Source organism: Hypomesus nipponensis, chromosome 18 (assembly GCF_054491055.1).
Source record: "Hypomesus nipponensis isolate SF chromosome 18, ASM5449105v1, whole genome shotgun sequence".
NCBI classification, from domain to species: domain Eukaryota; kingdom Metazoa; phylum Chordata; class Actinopteri; order Osmeriformes; family Osmeridae; genus Hypomesus; species Hypomesus nipponensis.
This window is the reverse complement of record NC_140378.1, coordinates 12,020,779-12,036,433: the sequence shown is the minus strand read 5'-3', so window position 1 is coordinate 12,036,433 and position 15,655 is coordinate 12,020,779. Positions and strand designations below refer to the sequence as shown.

At 42.8% G+C, this 15,655-nt stretch overlaps 2 protein-coding genes across 4 annotated transcripts in view; one reads left to right on the top strand and one right to left on the bottom strand.

Annotated features, from left to right (window-relative positions):
* Positions 1–8,276, bottom strand: part of camta1a (calmodulin binding transcription activator 1a) — a 252,833-nt gene extending 244,557 nt beyond the window's left edge. For 2 of the 3 annotated variants that reach the window (XR_014732129.1, XR_014732130.1), the window contains exon 1: positions 8,149–8,179. Coding sequence is in view for 1 of the 3 variants with exons in the window: in XM_084680920.1 (XP_084537046.1) it covers positions 4,142–4,243; positions 8,149–8,173 (127 nt within the window). In the remaining 2 variants the exon portion in view is untranslated. Of the gene's footprint in view, positions 1–4,141; positions 4,244–8,148 lie in introns of all 3 variants that reach the window. The other variant, XM_084680920.1, reaches the window with a different exon arrangement.
* Positions 8,277–8,948: 672 nt separating this feature from the next.
* Positions 8,949–15,621, top strand: dnajc11a (DnaJ (Hsp40) homolog, subfamily C, member 11a). The gene is made up of 16 exons (XM_084679654.1): positions 8,949–9,049; positions 9,727–9,856; positions 9,988–10,061; positions 10,177–10,278; positions 10,449–10,577; positions 10,713–10,835; positions 11,000–11,073; positions 11,164–11,353; positions 11,502–11,587; positions 11,723–11,839; positions 12,000–12,155; positions 13,617–13,686; positions 13,977–14,034; positions 14,132–14,274; positions 14,444–14,573; positions 14,763–15,621. The coding sequence occupies exons 1-16, from the start codon at positions 8,978–8,980 to the stop codon at positions 14,786–14,788; spliced, it is 1,680 nt and encodes a 559-aa protein (XP_084535780.1). The 5' UTR covers positions 8,949–8,977; the 3' UTR covers positions 14,789–15,621.
* The last annotated feature ends 34 nt before the right edge of the window (positions 15,622–15,655 follow it).

The following is a 15,655-nucleotide window of genomic DNA, read 5'->3' as shown; positions in this document are numbered from 1 at the left end:
CTCAAAAGATATCGTCTCCCCCCTTCCATCTGAAAATGAAAGAGGACGTTGTGGGAAATCTGTCATTTTGTGCATTCTAATGAAATGAATCTAACAAGACCAGATTGTGCATTTAGACGTGACACCAGCATTGAAACACATAACTTTTCTGTAGTATCTATTGTAAACATCTTAAAAGAACAGCATAATGCTTTGGTGTTCACTACAACAATAATAGAGTTATTGCTGGACACTAACTTAACCCTTTAAAAAAGGCCAACTTAAAGACAAAGTACAAGCCAGGCTGAAACTGCTTGTTATATGAGAGTATGTGCTGAGCTAAGCTGATCTGCTGTGAGCTGCATTGGGATGGACCAACTGGCCTAAGCTATGGTGGTTCAAGGGCTGAGCTGAACTTGGCTGAGCTCAGACTGGGAAATTAGGAAGCAACAAGGGTTAAAGTGTTGATGTTAATGAGGAGGTGGAGATTGGATAGGATAGTCTTAGTCCAAAGATTCTGCTTGCGACCTACAGTTTGGTTGGGCTCAGGTATGAATGCTGGTTATAACTGTCAGGTTGTGCTATTGGCTGGAGAGAAGGGCTCTCTTCATGATTCACATCACTCTCAGTCAAACGGGAGGAAACATATTTCTATGTGCTGATCTTTTGGATTATCACTGATCCTGCCTGCGAAGCAAACAGTTGAGGGAATTTAAGGGTATCTGTCATGCTAGCTTGCTCCGGCCCCACCCTGGAGACAAGAGCCAGGGTCATGAGACTGGAAAGGCTGACAAAAACAAATCTTTAATCAATACCTTAGCCCTCAACGCAAAACCCTCTCTCTTCTGTCTCTGTCTGAGTGTGCACTAAGAATGGCGGTTTTGCTTTTAATCTGTGGCCACATTGAGGAACAGTGGTGAGATATAGTCTAATGTTGCAAGTTGGCAAAAAGGCTATAAGCTGTATTTTCCATAGAAATCTCTTGCCATGCTGTGATTTTTAATCACCTAACCAATATATTTCATGCATTGTGGCTTAGACATTTTCACTTAAAAAATCAACTTTTGTTTTATAGGTTGTGGTATTACGCACACCATTTAGCCTTGTTCTGTTAGAAAATAAACAAATCAAAGTTTCCATTCTCCTCTACTGCCAGCTCAATTATGTTTATCCTATACTGCAAAAGGCAAATTTCAATGATGGACAACAAAAGCACTAAAACCAAATACATTCATTTTACAATAAATATCTGTACATTAAAGTTTGCAATATTAAAATACATTGCATGCATAGGAAGGAAAGACAAGCCACAGTAAACATTTCCATGCATCAAGTTATCCATGCACTTTTCTTTACACAATGCCATAAAAAAGCTTAGGACAGAAATGACATAGTCAAGACATTAGACACTCTAAAATGACATAAAACTAAACAAAAAGCTATTCTGCTGTGAAATAAGAGGGTTTGACCTGAGCTTTAAAGACTTGCATTTATGGTTAATTACCAGATACTACTGCAAGCCAGGAATCAAATCAGTAAATGGAAGCAGACAACAGGGCAGACCCCTCTGTTCAGCTGATTCTACAGTCCCAGACAGCCATGCTCTCTGATCAGACACACCTCTCAATCATCTGGCAACAGAGCCCTAATCCTTTGGCCATTTAAGACCCTCAGCCTGTCAACAAGGTCGCCCTGACGGGCTGCATACACTGAAAACAGTTATTAGGATGGAAAGAAAACTGTGATTGAATTAAATGTGGAACAAAAAGGCATTTTGTCAGCCAAGATGCAGTGGCTGGCTAATAACATGCTGTCAATCAAAAACAATCAATCTGGCTGAACTGTTGGGAGACATGTGGGAGGAGAGGGTAGGAAGAGGTAGAGAGGAGGGTTGGCCTGCATCGTACCACACCATAGCGGCACCACAAAAACAACCATCGCAATGTCTCGTATCACACGCCTGCCGCCGTCACAGTGCTCAGACTCCGTACACTGTGAACTGTTCCATTTTAGAAGACACACTGCACTGGAAATCAAACTAGACTTTATTTCATCGAAACAATTAACAACATCTTTATTCTACTTCACCTGAATCATACTACACCAACTTCTACCCATGAACATGTTCTCAAATCTCTCTGATTTTGCATGTGGCTTAACAAGGCTTTGATTGCACTGGACCCCTTGATTAGCAGTCTCTTCAAATATTAATGATCAGAGGAAGAGAGAGCCCTCTTAAAGTCACATTTGCCCCCTCCCTTCTGAAAAAGTGAACACAATGCCTGATTAAGCCTACTGCTGGGGGAAACTTGAGCTGAGGTTTACTACGGTAGAGGGAAGATTAAACCGCTTCAGATTTCCCTCACAGAGGTAACAATGAAGCGCTGCAGACTCTCTTACGATCCAGCCTAGTCTGAAAAAGGGAGGTGTTTTTGTATGCTTTAGGAAGAATGCTAGGGACCAATTACGCGGTTTTTAATTAGCTAGCAGAGACGATAGCCTGTTGTGTAACACTGTGAGCAGACACAAGTATAAGTATAATAATGTTGGTACATTTGAACCACATCTGTGCTGTAAAGCTGAACGCAACTAAATCAAGAGGAAGGAAAGCACAAGCTTTGCTGCCTCTGCCTGAACGGCAAGTACAACAAACATGCATATACACAGTTAACTGCCTGCAACAACCTGAAAATGACTCTTTATGTGTTCTCAGCCCTCACCAAGTTCACCCATCCATGAAAATCCCATCTCAAGTAGAGCAGAGGTGAGGGCCTGTGTGCACACACACACACAAGGCCAATCACACACTAACACAAGCACACACCTCAGCCGGTAAAGGATGCCGGCAGCTTTTGAGCCAGACCACAGCCCTTTTACCTATCATAACTATTCCCACAATTACTCAGATGACTGGTTTAGGCTACCTGGCTACTGGAGCCGATGTGTGTGTGTGTGTGTGGGGGGGGGGGGGGTGTTGAAGCATCCTGGTGATAGTGCATCATCCAGAACCCAAACCTCAAGGCAGCCTGCGTACATTAACTAGGCCGTCTGACAGGGGAATAGGATACTGTAACAACATGCAACAGCATGAGGGAAAGGGAGAGACTGGCACAGATATTCACCAGTCACAGCTGTCACACATGGGGGGGTGGACAAAAGTCTATCAATGTCTCTCCTGCTACTACCGTAGCTAACTACAGTAGTATAAAGCTCCAGCCTTCTCTTGCAGCTCCTGTATATCTACATCTCAAGGAGTGTTGATTTAAAAACATCAGAGCTGTGAAGCAGCAAAGCTGCATCAGTGACAAATGAGTAAGGCGTGGGGAGCGTAACAAGAAGATGTGGATGATTACAGAGTCTCTTTTTAGAAATAAAACAAAACACGAACACACTTAATTACTTGGATCAACACACTTCTTTGCAGTGGTGATGGAAGAGGGACGGCTGTGTTCATTACGCATGTAGAGACTCTGTAACGATGCAGGCTGTTCTAGGCATTGCAATATTTCATTGACACAATGCTGTGAAGTACAAGCTTATACTCATTACGTAGACATGTGCCTTTTTCCGGCCCAGTTTCCTAGCACACATTTCACATTGCTTTGCCCCTTCTGGTGACTAGTACAGGAGGACAGTTACTATAGAAACATAAGTGGGCTCAAAGTGGAAGCATTTTCCCTCTCATGGTCTGCCCAGGTCCCGATCCCCTGGCCTCAACCTGAAACAATCACTCTTAGTTAACGACAACACTTCAGCTATTGACAGTGTGATCCTGTAAAGCAGACACTTCAATCAACAGAGCCAGCTCCTGGAGGAGCACCCAGAGGAAGAGCAGGGAGAGGAAGAGGAGGGAGGGAGGGAGGGAGGGAGGGAGGGAGGGAGGGAGGGAGGGAGGGAGGGAGGGAGGGAGGGAGGGAGGGAGGGAGGGAGGGAGGGAGGGAGGGAGGGAGGGAGGGAGGGAGGGAGGGAGGGAGGGAGGGAGGGAGGGAGGGAGGGAGGGAGGGAGGGAGGGAGGGAGGGAGGGAGGGAGGGAGGGAGGGAGGGAGGGTTGATGAAATCAAGAAGTTAATAAATGAATCAATGAATGAATAATAGATTGTCCGGCTTTAGTGGCCTGTTGGAGCACTACCACGGGGATGCAGTATTAATAACCAACTCTTACTGTTCATCTCTGTGTCATCACTGATACTCTTAGGAGGACCATGGCCAGCATAACACACAGCTGATCTGTACATTCGATCCGGATTACGAATTTTCTTCAGTCCTTCAGGAGGCAAAAAGAGAGTAGAGAAAATCGAGGAAAAGAAGCATTCTCATGGCTTACAACAGCCCAGAACTCTTTCTCCATGCAAGCATATTAACAGTATCTGGACATCATGTTTAAGTGTAAATACATTACAAAACACATAACACTGGAAGACATGGGGTGCTTGAGACAGTATTTGCTTTGAAACTTCCTAAATTCTATGCAGTCCCAACCTTACAACCTTGTCTACCTAATAAGTTCTGTGGGTGACAGCTTTTTTTTTCCAACGAAACACTGAATACTTACGGCCAATAATAAGCTAAACGTAAACAGAGCTGACTGAGCTATTGTTACACATTGCACACAAACTGAATGTTTAGAATTCACACAATGACATCACATTTTTAGGTTATTAGGCTGACCAACAGTCCATGCCTCATTTAGGCTACTTAGCAGTTGGGACAAAACAGGGGGTGTTTATCAAAAACATCTACCAGGTCCAGGATGTGTCATCCCAATGACTTGTTCTAAATGCCAGACATTAGCCTAATATGTCTCATCCGTGTACATGTTGTCATCTGTTTCTATTTTGCTCTACATGAATATGCTATTTCAGCTCCCCAGTGTTTAAAATTCACCCCTGCTAAAGTGGGAATGACACTAAAAGGGAAGGGAAGAGGCCAGCAATCAGGCTCTTTAGAACCCGGCACTGTTGTATTCTGGCCCATCTGTGTCCACATCACATCAGTAGTAACTTGATGAATCAATGTGATCAATGAGAAGAGGCCATGTGAGGCAGCTGGTGAAGGCTAGTTTGAGGCAGACCTTGGGAATGAAACATCTCAGCAGCCACAGGCTGGGCTAGGAGACACCTCATCCATCCACGCCTCACTAATTCAATTACCAGCATGGGAAATATACAGCCTGATTCCAAACAAACCTACAGGAAAGAGAGTAGGAACTAGTCTAAAAGGTTACTTGTTCAGCTGCTCAGTCAGTATAAATACCAAGCACTGTAAAATGTAGCCTATGACTTACATATATTGCCTGCCTGCCATGCTATGCTATTTTTGTACCTTCTACTTCTAATGAAACCATGGTAATATCAGGTTACAAATCATAAGTCGGTCTGATGAAAAATAAAGGAGAAGAATTTAAGATCTGTGAGGAAGAGTTGTCAGCTAATGGTGCAACCTCACCTTGATTCCTGGCAAATGCCAGGTCATCTTTTTAAGTCCCATGGGGACCCTATACACTCCACTCCAACTAGTGTGTCCTATCTGAACTGCTTTCAACATAGCAGCATGCCTAAGAACAAAAACAGGCCATCTCAATGCATTCCAGGTCTTCCTGTGTGTTCAAAAAGCCATTCTCCTGAGGCCGGCCATCAGCTCAGCTAGACAGTGAGAGGTGGGTGCGCTACGTCCGGATGTAAACTGAGCACCAGTGAGGGAGACTGGGTCATGCCTCCTGAGTGATGCACAGGATGTGACCTACGGTCCTCTTTATAGGCCCTCGTGACACCTAACAAACAACTGAGAGTGATGGGTCCACAACACAGGCCAAGGGCTTTAAGGAGAAAAGGTTACAGAGAGGCTATAGAGTGGTGAGGCTAGGGGGACAGTGAGCCTGAGGGGACAGTGCTGGACCCAAAAAGATGGGATTGGAGTTAGACAATCATAATGATCAAGCATGACAGGAAGGTCATCTTTTCTCAACTCTACATTGTATTTTTCAGTAGTCACAACGAATGACTAATTAATGAAAACTTCAAAGGAAATGGAGATCTACCTTTCATTCTATGTAAAAGCTCTGAGACTGCAGTTTGACTGAGAGGACATTGTGTTTAGGTAAGAACTACTCTATCCCTCCTCCACCACCTCCTCCACTGACCGACCTCACAGGGAACACCGAAAATAACTCAACCTGCTCAGCGATGGGAGTTTCAAGTCAGGGTTCTCAGTACAAAGTTACTGGTGATGGAGAGATAAAGAAAGGAACTAAGGTGGACGGTATGTTAAATACAGCTTTGTATTTGTGCATGGGTGTCTAAAACATCCTGGGCTTGTCATCGTTATCACGTGCTAGGTGTTATCCTGCCTTTATTTTGTCATAGATGACATAGTGGGACACAAAAAATATGAACCGTGTACATTGTGTACCTGACTTGTACAGCTCAATACCACCCCCCTGTGGAACCTTGTTTACAGTTGGGCTCCTTGCTGTCCAACAACTGTCTTCCTCGGTCTATTTTATCTTCTTTCATTTGCACTGAAAAATATGCCTAAACTAATCAAGAACACACTCCTCACTATTTATTTCAGACTCTCTTACACTCTTTTAATGACACTGCCATGAAGACAATTTTTAAGACAAATACTGAACAGTATTCTTCATTAATTAGGCTACATTAACAATCCATCACTGCAACAATTGAAAAGGTGACATTTGAAAGACTACTTAGGCCTATGTGTTAACATCTACGATATGCTTTTGAAATATTCAACCATCCGATGACGCTATAAGATCTTCTCTGGATTCCAGTTAATTTCAACCATGAATTTCCTTTTGCCCACTTTTTGAATGTCTGAGGATGCACTTTGTCTCCACCTCGTGGTTAAGATCAATGAACGATACAACTCAATTGCTCCATCTTTAAATGTTGGAATCAATGGCAAAATTGAGATAACAAGGCTAAATAACAAGTGTTGATTATCTACCAAATGCTACAAAGTTTGATTTCCCATACATCTAATTGAAAAGGCCCCTCACGAATTAACTAGGGTTCTTTCACACAATCAACAGAAACACTATGTTTACTTTAACCAGAAAAAATAGACAAAGCAATGCAATTAAATATATATTATAGGTATCTGGCCTTACATTACACATTTAACACTAAAACTGTTATTGCGACAGCTTATTCTGAGACAAAATGCGTTTCAGTTCAAACATGCTGGACACAGTATTGTATCTTCGTCATAGTTCTATTTTCTAATCTCTAACGTATTTTGTTCATTTTGTTCGAATCGGTTATATTCACAATGAACTTTCAAGTAGTCTATCAAATTGTGCGCAAGAAGTTAATTTGCAGCTTGTGTCTTAAGAGACCGGCACTGTTTGTAGGAAAGCGACCATGCATTGTCTGAAATAACTAGCGCTCTTAAAATTCTACACTCCGTAATTTCTCAACTGAAACACATCTGATGGCATTTCAACCTGCAAAACTGTTTTCCTGTCGCTTATGAACAGGCAGCTAAATCTGACAATTACAGCAAAAACTTCAGAAAGAAAATACACCACTTTTTTACCGATAATGACGTTCTACGCGTAAAGATGGGAGAGGATCCCTCAAAGGGTGGCCGGGGTAAAGAGAAAAGATTGTTCAGGACTTGCAAGCATGCATTTTTTTTCTCAGACATGGTCACTGACTGAATGGTACATTAATCGCTAAATCGTCTTTATACGGTGTAATACGTATGTAGTGCCGATGTGGCTCGCATACATTTAGTAAAACAATGTTCTTCGAAAAGCTGAATAAATAGAGAAGTTGGTCGATGGCAATGGCATGTTGTCATTAACTTAACTAGCTCATAAGCTGAATGCTTTGCAATATCGCTCAGCTGAATAATAGATTCAATTGGATTTTCAGATTCAGTACTTTGATAATGCAGGCTATTTTGTCCCCTTGTTTTTAATGTGGGCAATGATGGGCATAGCTGGCTAGAAAGCTAGCTAATATTAGCTGTCTGTAGATGCTGTCTCCACGTTTAGCTGGCTAGTATTTCGGATGAAATAATAAAGCGTTTTTCTATCAAAAGCTCTACTTATGCTTCCATGTATGTCCTCATAGTCTGACTTTAAATTCTTCTAAATCACATAGTTGTCATACTGGTAAATTAATCCCATTATATCTCTCTTACCTTCCGGCTTGTTTTCGGCAGCCATTTCCCCTTCACGCGCAACATCCTCCTCCTCCTCACGACCGTGGGTACCACGCGCGTGCACGGCGAGGACAGTACGAGGAGGGACTCGAGGAGCAGCAGCGAGTCCAACCAATGCAAACTTACCATTGGCTGTGAGGCAATGACTGACAATGAAGCACTGGAATGGCTTGAGACATCTAGAAAAACTCTTATTTAATGTAACTATCAAACTACGTCATTGGCGGAAAGATCATTTTTAAGGACATCTCAACAGAAAAATCAAACATTCAAATAGAATCGTGTTTATTCCTTTCTTAAAGAACACTGTGTGAAACTTCAATGCACGTTATTTATGGTCTGTAGTTTGTGGTAGGCTAATGTCATCATTACAGTTAATATAGAATAAGACACTGAATTATAGTCTGCCAACCTGTATATACTTTTTAAATAAAAGTATAAGGTTAGGGGGAAGTTGGGGTGCCGAAAGGAAACAAATTAAGAGGGTATAATGTCAATTTAAAGCAAATCGCCTACCATAGTCAAACATGTAGACTACCAATTGTGACACCGTTAAATATTTCTACTACTTTTCCCGAAACATAGTAAAGTGGTAAACGCACATTTATTGAACGAATTTCTAAAACATTAATAATTTTACATGATCTTGAAAAAGGTGCATTTTGACAAGGTTTTCTATCAAATAATTACCCATTTGTGAGGCTGGCTTAGCGATCCAGTCCACAAGGTGGCAACCAACAACTTTTCTTTTGTAGGTGTACGCACGTGCTCACAAGATGCCACGAAGAAGTGATGACAGTCCGTAAACATGGCGCCGGCCTTGGAAGATGATGAGATTGACAATGATGACTACTACTCTTTACTCAATGTCAGGAGAGAGGTATTGTATGCCATTAACGTATGTTTAATGACATAAATATGTTATGTTCTACTTTTGGAGTCAGTTTGATATCACTGACAACGTTTCACAAAACAATTCCAGGCGGCCAAGATTTAGCTTCGAAGCTAAGCGAGTTGACCCTCGCTTATCATTGGTTTCGAAATGACTCCTGAGTTACAAAGCTCGTCAGCTAGCTACAATTTACATTTGCTTAATTGTTGCCTCTTAGGTCCATTAACAGTGAACTTTTTATTGGTTGTAACAAACCAAGCTGTACTTCTAATCAATGAATACACCTCTAGGTAGCTAGCTAACTATTTACGTTGACGTTATACCCCATGTCGAACTTAGCTGCTGCCAACCAATTTACGTCTGCCTTTGGATTGTCTGTTAATGTTGCTTAATAGTTAAGTAGATAGCCGCAATCATGGATAGCCGCAATCAATCAGTTGTCCTAGGCCGATTACAGCTAATGTAGACTAAGTACCGTTACACAGGACCTTATTTTTCCCTTATCTACTTAACTATTAAGTTAGTATTTTTGTATAAGATACATACAAGTGTGTACTGTAGGGCTTCTGCATCTCTGATCTGAGCACTTTGGTTGTAAAGATGACAAGCTTTGTCGGGTTGCGTAGATCTTTTATGTCTTGTTTTAATAATGTTTTTGTCCAAAGGCAACACAGGAGGAGCTTAAGGCATCATACAGACGACTATGCATGCTTTATCATCCAGACAAACACCGGGACCCTGAGCTCAAGAGGCAGGCCGAGCAGCTCTTTAACCTAGTGCACAAAGCTTACGAAGGTAAGATCACCTACACTGTCCATCACCCATTTCACAAGTCCCATGGCTCTCTAGGGTGCTGCTTAAATATGCAAATAAGTTGAGTCAGTGTGTACTGTACAATTATTTATTATATTTTTTTACTCCCTCAGTCCTCAGTGACCCTCAAGCGCGGGCCATCTATGATATCTATGGGAAGAGAGGACTGGATGTTGAGGGATGGGAGGTGAGTACAGAGGCTTCTCTGGACTTAGCTTATACATGTAGCATTATCTTCCCAGTTATATGTAGCTAATGTCAGTTCTGATGAACAGTAAGTAATCAACCTCCTGATGCCTTAGGTAGTGGAAAGAAAAAGGACACCAGCAGAGATCCGTGAGGAGTATGAGCGTCTTCAAAAAGAGAGAGAAGAAAGGAGACTTCAGCAGAGGACCAATCCCAAGGTGTGTGTGTGTGTGTGTGTGTGTGTGTGTGTGTGTGTGTGTGTGTGTGTGTGTGTGTGTGTGTGTGTGTGTGTGTGTGTGTGTGTGTGTGTGTTAGTGCACCTGTATGCATGAGGGCTGTCCGTCACTCAAGTTGTATGTTGAGTTCTATGCTTCTTTGTGTCTTTCAGGGGGTGATCAGTGTGGGTATTGATGCCACAGACCTCTTCGATCGCTATGAGGAAGACTACGAAGATATGCCTGCGGCGGGCTTTCCACATATAGAGATCAACAAGATGCACATATCGCAATCCATAGAAGTAAGGATTACACTTTGTATTGCCGTCTGTGTCATGTACAATATGTTATAGAATGAAATATACAGCAGTTTATAGTAAAGTGATTAGCCTCCACTTTGCACAACAACAATGTGGGTCATTTTTCCGCTATTGCAGGCTCCTCTTACAACCTCAGACACGGCAATCCTGGCTGGCTCCCTCTCTACCCACAACGGAAATGGAGGAGGAAACATTAACCTTGCCCTCCGGAGAGTCACTTCAGCTAAGGGCTGGGGGGAGGTCAGCATGGTCTCTTTGCTACTTAGATATAACAGACCACCACTACCTCTTGACAAGAAAGCACTCGCATGTTATGTATATGTATGTTTGTATGTATATGCATGTGTGTTTTTGTCCTATTTCTGGCCAAATGTAAGGGTTATGTTATCACTGTCTTTATGCAGTTGGAGTTTGGGGCAGGAGACACACATGGACCCCTAGTTGGAATGAAGATATTCCGCAACCTCACACCTCGCTGGTACGTGAAGTAGCTTGGATCTGAAACACAATCGGGTTATCACATTTTATATACATCTTGTCTACATAAAGAAATCCTATGTGTTTGTAGCTTCATGACCGCTCAGTGTGGACTTCAGTTTTCGTCCCGAGGGGTGCGTCCTGGTGTCACCACAGTGCTGGCCCGACACCTGGACAAGAACACTATGGGTTACCTGCAATGGCGCTGGGGCACACAGTCCTCTATGAACACCAGCATCGTCAGGGACACCAAGAGCAGCCACTTCACTTTTGCCATGCAGGTGAGTCAGCAACCAAGACAACTAGGCATTGACTGGCCTATTTGTTTCACTGAAATGTTACACCATACTTTCTGACAGTGTACTTACTAGTTTGAAGACCCCATTCTGTCTAGTTCCTTAATGTCTATCTGACAAATTGGAATTGCAGCTTGGCATCCCCCACTCCTTCATGATGATGAGCTACCAGTACAAATTCCAAGATGACGACCAGACGAAGATCAAAGGCTCAGTCAAGTAAGTTCTGTGTGCCCGCCCTGACCCTAAACTTTTATCAAAGAACATCATTATTATTAATACACACAATCTGCTGAGATCTGAGACTTCTCGATGACCGAGGTAGCTGACTGTGTCCTTGTCTGTTTACTGCAGGTCTGGGTTCTTTGGCACGGTGGTAGAGTATGGAGCAGAAAGGAAGATCAGTCGCCACAGTGTCCTGGGTGCGACCATCAGTGTAGGAGTGCCTCAGGGGGTCTCACTCAAGATCAAGTAAGCATCCCTTCATCAAACCCTGTCTCCACTGCCAGATTACATATGAACATGATTTTTTTTTCATGAATCTCGAAACAGTATTTGGAATTCTATTGCCTTGGCACTGTTCTGCCTCTGGTGAAGCATGTACTCAGTACATTCCACTGTATGTCCTCAGGCTGAACAGAGCCAATCAGACCTATTTCTTCCCCATCCATCTGACGGACCAGCTCCTGCCCAGCGCTGTCTTCTACGCCACTGTTGGACCCCTGGTGTTCTACCTCGTCATCCAGCGGCTTGTTATCAGGCCATTTGTGCGCGCACAGAAGGATCAGTAAGACTAACCAGTGTTAATATTACATTTACATTTATTCATTTAGCAGACGCTTTTATCCAAAGCGACTTCCAAAAGAGAGCTTTACAAAGTGCATAGGTCACTGATAATAACAACAAGTTAGCCCCAAAACATTTTGGGTAGCCAAAACAAGAAGCACACATTGTGAACAATGAAAAAGTGCCAAAGGGAAAAACCATAAGGGCATGTAGTTAAACAAGTTACAGTTAAACAACATGAATCTCTAAGTGCAAGTGTACCTGTAGAAAAGCAAGCAACAGTAAAATAAAATACAAATAAGATTAACTAAAATAGAATACAACAGTTTAAATCAGCTACCACTAACCAACAAGAGCAACACTCTAAGCAAGAGTCATTGTGGTCCTTGAGGAAACTAGCATTGGGTTCAGCAGACCATTCCTAAGTACCATTGTACTCCCGGAACAAGTGCGTCTTGAGCCTTCTCTTGAAGGTGGAGAGACAGTCTGTGTCTCTGATGGGGAGTTGATTCCACCACTGGGGGACCAGGAAGGAGAAGAGCTTGTGTTGGGACCGGGCGGTCTTGAGTGGTGAGACCACCAGGCGGTTGTCTGAAGAAGACCGTAGGTGGCGGGTGGAGGTGTAAGGCTGCAGGAGAGACTTGATGTAGTCGGGTGCAGTCCCGTTCACTGCTCGGAAGGTCAGTACCAGGGTCTTGAATCTGATGCGGGCCGTTATGGGTAGCCAGTGGAACGAGATGAGGAGCAGAGTAACGTGGGAGCGTCTGGGTAGATTGTAGACCAGGCGGGCCGCTGCGTTCTGAATCCTCTGAAGAGGGCAGGCCTCAATCCTAGCTGAGATCCCCGGATCGGTCGGGGGGAACGACAGGTACAGCAGCGTGTCATCAGCGTAGCAGTGGTAGGAGAAGCCATTCGAGGTGATGATTGGTCCAAGTAAGGTGGTGTACAGAGAGAGAAGGAGGGGTCCAAGGACGGAGCCCTATGGGACACCAATGGAGAGCTGGCGAGGGTCTGACAGTTTGCCTCCCCAGGAGACCTGGTAGGATCTTCCCGACAGGTAGGATGAGATCCACTGGAGTGCAGTGCCAGTGATGCCCATCTCAGAAAGTCTGTAGAGCAGGATCTGGTGGTTAACCGTATCAAACGCTGCAGAAAGGTCCAGTAGAATGATGATGGATGACCTCGAAGCCTCTCTGGCAGACTGGAGGGCCTGTGGTGACTGAAAGGAGGGCAGTCTCTGTGGAGTGGCCGGTCTTAAAGCCAGATTGGTTGGGGTCAAGCAGGTTGTTCCGAGAGAGAAAGTTAGACAGTTGGTTAGATACAGCACGTTCAATATGTCTAAATGATACAGTACATTACCTGTTGAGTCTTCCCGCAAGACAAAGTAACTACAAATGTTTTGGTGACTTGAAGACGTTTTAATAAATGGTGTATGGGCAAATGTTCTGTGTTCTTTTCTCAGAGACTTGGAGAAGCAGAGAGAGAGCTCAGCCTCTGACATTGCTAAGAAGAGGCAGGAGGCAGAGTCTGCTGTGAGTGGATTGGACTGGGCCTCCTTACAAACCGGACACACAAATCTATACACAAGCATAATTTCAGCCCTTTGACTGTAGTGTAGGCTATGTATATGTACAGCAATTGTAGGCCACTCCACAGCATTTATACAGACCATGTCTAATGTTCTGCTGTAGTTTCTAACTGCGGTATTTGTACACCTTTTTTGATGAAAGCTTCTACTAAATGAATCAAATCTGAATGTTATTTCACATCTTACCCCCGTCTTTTACCCTGTCCCACTTTCTCTCCTTCACCGACACTGCAGGTTCTGCTCATGCAAGAGTCTGTCCGCAGAATCATAGAAACAGAGGAATCTAGATTGGGTATGTGTGTATTGTTTGGGTGTGTACAATTATTGATATACTGGAATGCTATTTGTACTAAAAAATGTTCCTCTGTTTTGTTCATTGGATTGGTCAGGTCTTATCATCCTCAATGCCTGGTATGGGAAGTTTGTTACAGACAACAGCAGGAGGCATGAAAGGGCAAAGGTGATTGATGTGACTGTGCCACTGCAGTGCCTGGTAAAAGACTCCAAGCTGATACTAACTGAGGCAACAAAGGTATGTAAATATTGCCTCTAAGCAAGGTTATAGGATTGCATGAAACATTCAGTCAACCCTCTCTACTTAAAACATATTTCACCCGTACCTCTATGTACCTCTATTTGTCCAGGCCACCATAGTCAAGATGGTGCTGTTTAATTTCAGTACATTTGTATTGTATCTGCAGTCAGGGCTTCCAGGGTTCTATGACCCCTGTGTGGGGGAGGAGAAGAGCCTGAAGGTGCTGTATCAGTTCCGGGGAGTTATGCATCAAGTCCTCTCTGGGGACATGGAAGCGCTCAGGATACCAAAACAATGTATGTGGAGTATGCTATATCATTGGATTTACTGTGTGTGTGTGTGTGCTTGCATGTGTAAACTTTTAGTTAGACTTTTTCTGTACATAATTGAGATGTTTTGACTGGGATTCCTCTTAAGGTTCATTATTGTAAGTATTGTGTAGAATTCAGTCAAATGTTTTGATTTGTATTTATTTATCATTGCAGCTCACAGGATTGATGCAGACACTTAGAAGCCACGTCACTGGGATTGGAAGGGACATGATTTGACAGTTTGACTGAGGATGGACAGACTTGTATTTTAGAGACAACATTGATATACCCTTTTGTGCCCCACCCCAAACCATGTTGTCCATTTAGAAATGCAGACATGATTGAAGTGTCAATGTGGGTTCAGGGAATACCCTTTTTATGATAGAATCTTATTTTATTTTTCAGTTGACACCAAAAATGTATTGGCTCAGATTTGGTTTCAGGCCTTTTCTCATTCTATATATCTTTACAGTACTCCCCTCTTTTCTGGTATGGTTTGTTATGAAAGATTTAAGTTTGGTACTCTATTGTACTGAACAGTGCCTATGTGATTGAAGAATGCTCCTCTGTATATTTGCCATATTATTAAAATCAATATTTTCCATGTTGCATAACCAATTTGGTATAGCACTGGAAACAGGGATTCTCATATTGCTTTTGTTCATTCCCACTTTTTTTAAACAATTTGTCCAAATGTGTTTGTGCTTTGTGGCTTATCTGTCCTTGCTGTAGACCCATTATATGAATGCTCTAGGGATTAATTGGAGTTGATCTTTGGAAAAATTTCATTTTATTCTTGAATCATATGAAAAATATTACTACAATAAAAAGAAACAATTTAATATAAAACACCTAGTTTTAGTTAGTGTATTTAGGCTCTGCTGCTGATGAGTGAACCAACCTGAGCATGACTTATCTGGTATGGTAACTTTGACAAGCGAGAAGCCATGGAGATAAAGCTACAAATCCAAAGTTCAGCCATATATTAAAGACTTTGATTAGTTTCTTACACAATCAATGTTTTGGACCACCACCTTTCATGTTTGCCAACGTTTTTGCCAATCACA